At 39.6% G+C, this 3,376-nt stretch overlaps 1 protein-coding gene across 1 annotated transcript in view; it reads left to right on the top strand.

Moving 5' to 3' along the window:
- srp68 (signal recognition particle 68) overlaps positions 1 to 3,376 on the top strand; it is a 57,867-nt gene that overhangs the window by 10,668 nt on the left and 43,823 nt on the right. Inside the window, exons 4-5 of the mRNA XM_016521648.1 lie at positions 52 to 247; positions 430 to 512. Of these exons, the coding sequence (XP_016377134.1) occupies positions 52 to 247; positions 430 to 512 (279 nt within the window). The remainder of the gene's footprint in view (positions 1 to 51; positions 248 to 429; positions 513 to 3,376) is intronic.

The raw sequence follows: 3,376 nt of genomic DNA, 5'->3' as shown, positions 1-3,376 counted from the left end.
CCTCACTCTCTCCACCCCCCACCCCTCACTCTCTTTCTCTCTCTACTCCAGACATCTGTTATTAGTGTTAATGGAAGCAGAAAGAGCATGGAGTTATGCCATGCAGCTTAAACAGGAAGCGAACACTGAGCCCCGAAAGCGTTTCCACCTGTTGGCTCGCCTGCGAAAGGCAGCCAAACATGGGGAGCAGCTAGAGAAGTTGTGTGAGAGTCCCCGTGTGGATGCCAAGACCAAACTAGAAGCTCAGGTCAGACAAATATTTGATTTTGATAATCTCCATATGTCATTTCAGTGAGTCCCTATGTCATATGTCCACTAACTGGAATCACCGTAGTGTACAGCCTTTTAATATATTAACAGATGAGGTCATCTTAACGCCGACTTGATTGAGCTCTGTTCCGCTGTAAGTGTCTTTCATGTTTTCCGCAGGCATACACTGCTTATCTGAACGGCATGGTTCAGTTTGAACTGCAGGAATGGAAATCTGCAATGGAGGCCTTCAACAAGTGCAAGTTAGTGCTTCCTTTCATTCTAAGTATTTATTGATGCATTTGAATTGGGAGTGCAAACTCTGCAGATATGTAAAGAAATATGAACACCATTAGTGTACTATCATTGTATGACCATGTCATACAATGTTGTAATTAACCAATTTTTCCTTTGCTTTTATTTTTCTTGAGGTATAGTTTTTCATCGTGTACAATTATTAAAAAATGTATCAAGTGTTTCCTACAGGACTTTATAAGATTATGGTAGGTGGAACTCGGACCCTGTAGGGTTGTCCGTTGGCATATTTTCTCGGAAAACCATGTATTAAATACATTAATCTGGGGCATGTTTAACAGCACAATTAAGACCTCAAATCCCTTTTCAGTGACCAGATTGAACAAAGTAATAAAAAATGTTGTTTGCCCCAACTTGTATCTGGACTTTAAAGTGAACTTTTTAAAAAATGTTTATCTTTCAAGTGCCCCATTGTCAAATGGAACATTTAACATGATGAGATAAAAAATAAATTCTTCTAGGAATACTGTGAAGCTCAATACACTCCATACTGTGACTAAATAGTCGCATTTTGTGACTTTTTTTCTTGCATGTGCGACTGCATTTTGTTAGAGGTTGTTATGGTACTACTACTAGTTTGCCTAATTGTTAGCACTGTCATTTCTGTTGTATATATGTTGTATATCAGAAATGTTAAACGGCAAACTTAAAACAAAACAGCACTACTTGTTTGAACTGCACCACACAGACCATTTTTCAGCTTGGCACAAAAGACAGCACTTAATGACTAGAGCCCGACCGATATGGGGTTTTTGGGGCCGATACCGATATTTGGGAGTAAAAAAAAGACCGATATCGATATATCGGCCGACATTCTTTGTGTATGTTATAGTACAGTACCAGTCAAAAGTTTGGACACTTTCCCATTCGTGTGTCCAAACATTTGACTGGTACTATATATAGAATACAGTATATACATAAACAGAATATCCGGGATCGCTAGATCGGTCGGCGCCGGACCGCGAATTTAACCACCCGTAACTCCCGAACCCCGGGGGCTATCGACGCGGGGGTGGTCTCATTCGAAAGAGGGCCTCGAGACGTACACTCGATTCACGTTCGAGAGGGTTCCTCGAGCTGAAGGGATCCCCCGAATTTGCTGCGGATCCGCTGCGCCGTTATGGAGATATGGCCGTTCAAAGTTTCAATGGTTTTCCATAGACTTGAGCTTTAAAGCGTTTCATCCAGGTCGCCAGTAGCAGAGAATGGAGCGCGCTCTGCTGAATAATTACACCATTTCAAGCATTTTATCTGAGTTATATGCTCTGTAAAAAAAATTTCATATCGGCAGCATATTCGCCGATACCGATATATCGGCGACATGCTCATATCGGCCGATAATATCGGCTAAACGATATATCGGTCGGGCTCTATTAATGACCTCAGAGCAGGTACATTGACTTTTTCCTATGGTAGTGAGGTGTGTCATGCATAGTTTTTACCCGTGTTTATGATCTACAAATGGTTGATGCTATAGAAGAGTAATGGTTAATTTTAATAAGAGTAGTGCATCTGCACCTGTCTCTGAAAGTTGTTTGATCCGAGTAGTTCTGGAGGCCCCCCAGCACTGCACGTTTTTTTGTATGTCTCCCTTATTAGAAGCACCCAATTCAGGTCTTCTCTACTTAGGCAGTCTCTACTAATGAGCTGATGAGTTGAATCAGGTGTGTTAGATGAGGGATACATACAAAATGTGCAGGGCTGGGGTCCTCCAGGACAGGTCTGAAAACCCCTGGTCTAGGCTATATAATAAATAAAAATAAGTATATAGTCTGTTGTGCTATGTCAGAGTGAAGTGTGCTACTGTTTTCTCGAGTAGCTCATGATCCATTGATTTCAGTGTCTCAGAGTGCCTCGATTCACAGTGAAGCAAACTTAATCTTTGCATGCGCTGCGAGTCTAGGAAGGTATTTAGGAAGGCAACGTGCGCTAGTTACACTTTTTCACATTTACTTAATTTCCACCATTTTGGTCAACGGATGATTACAGCATTTCACTTAATTTGTAATGAGATGCATTTTTAAACCAAATTTCACAGGAACTGCAGTTTTCAGCTAAAATTTCTTGCAATTGAAGAAATTTAAAATAAACATTTGCATTTGAATGTTAGGAGTGTGTCAGGGAGCGTCATCAGTGGCGCACAAGATGCGGTGATAATGATGTAAGTGATGTTGCATTTTAATGTTTTGCTAGTCTTGCCCACGAGATGCACCGCTGCTGTGTTATGCATTCAAAATATTAGAGAAATATAGAAGCTCAATGCGGAGAAGATCTTGATTAGGTTAAAACCGAAACCAAGCCATTCACACAGAACGCATATTCAGCGCATTTTTTAGACGGACAAATATGACTTCTGCACTCGCGTGTCACTTTGTTGTTTGTCTCAATAAATTGGGTTAATTTAAAAATACAGTGGTTAAATAAAATAAAAAAAAATTCTATTGCTCTTTGGTTTAAAAAAAGGTTATAAAAAATGTCAATAATTATCGATACCGAACGATATGAAACATTATATCGTTGATGATTTTTTTTTAGCTATATTGCCCAGCCCTATTACTAATATGTTACTAATCTAAATGAAAAAAAGTAATGTTTTGGGGATAATATTAATAAAAAGCTATTATTATTATTTTTAGGCCAATTTACACTGCACCAAAAACACAGATGGCAACAGACACGTTTTGTCTGTTCAGTCAGTGTGTTACCTACAATGGCCCAGTAGTGTACAGCACAACAAAATTTAAACACATCAAAATCACTGCAACACAGCAAAATTGGCTCAACACAACGGAAACAAGCCGCAACTTAATGG

This window comes from Sinocyclocheilus rhinocerous, unplaced genomic scaffold (assembly GCF_001515625.1).
Source record: "Sinocyclocheilus rhinocerous isolate Xijiao unplaced genomic scaffold, SAMN03320098_v1.1 scaffold3526, whole genome shotgun sequence".
Taxonomy (NCBI): Eukaryota; Metazoa; Chordata; class Actinopteri; order Cypriniformes; family Cyprinidae; genus Sinocyclocheilus; species Sinocyclocheilus rhinocerous.
Note: the sequence above shows the minus strand (reverse complement) of the source record. Positions and strands in the feature narration are given on the sequence as shown.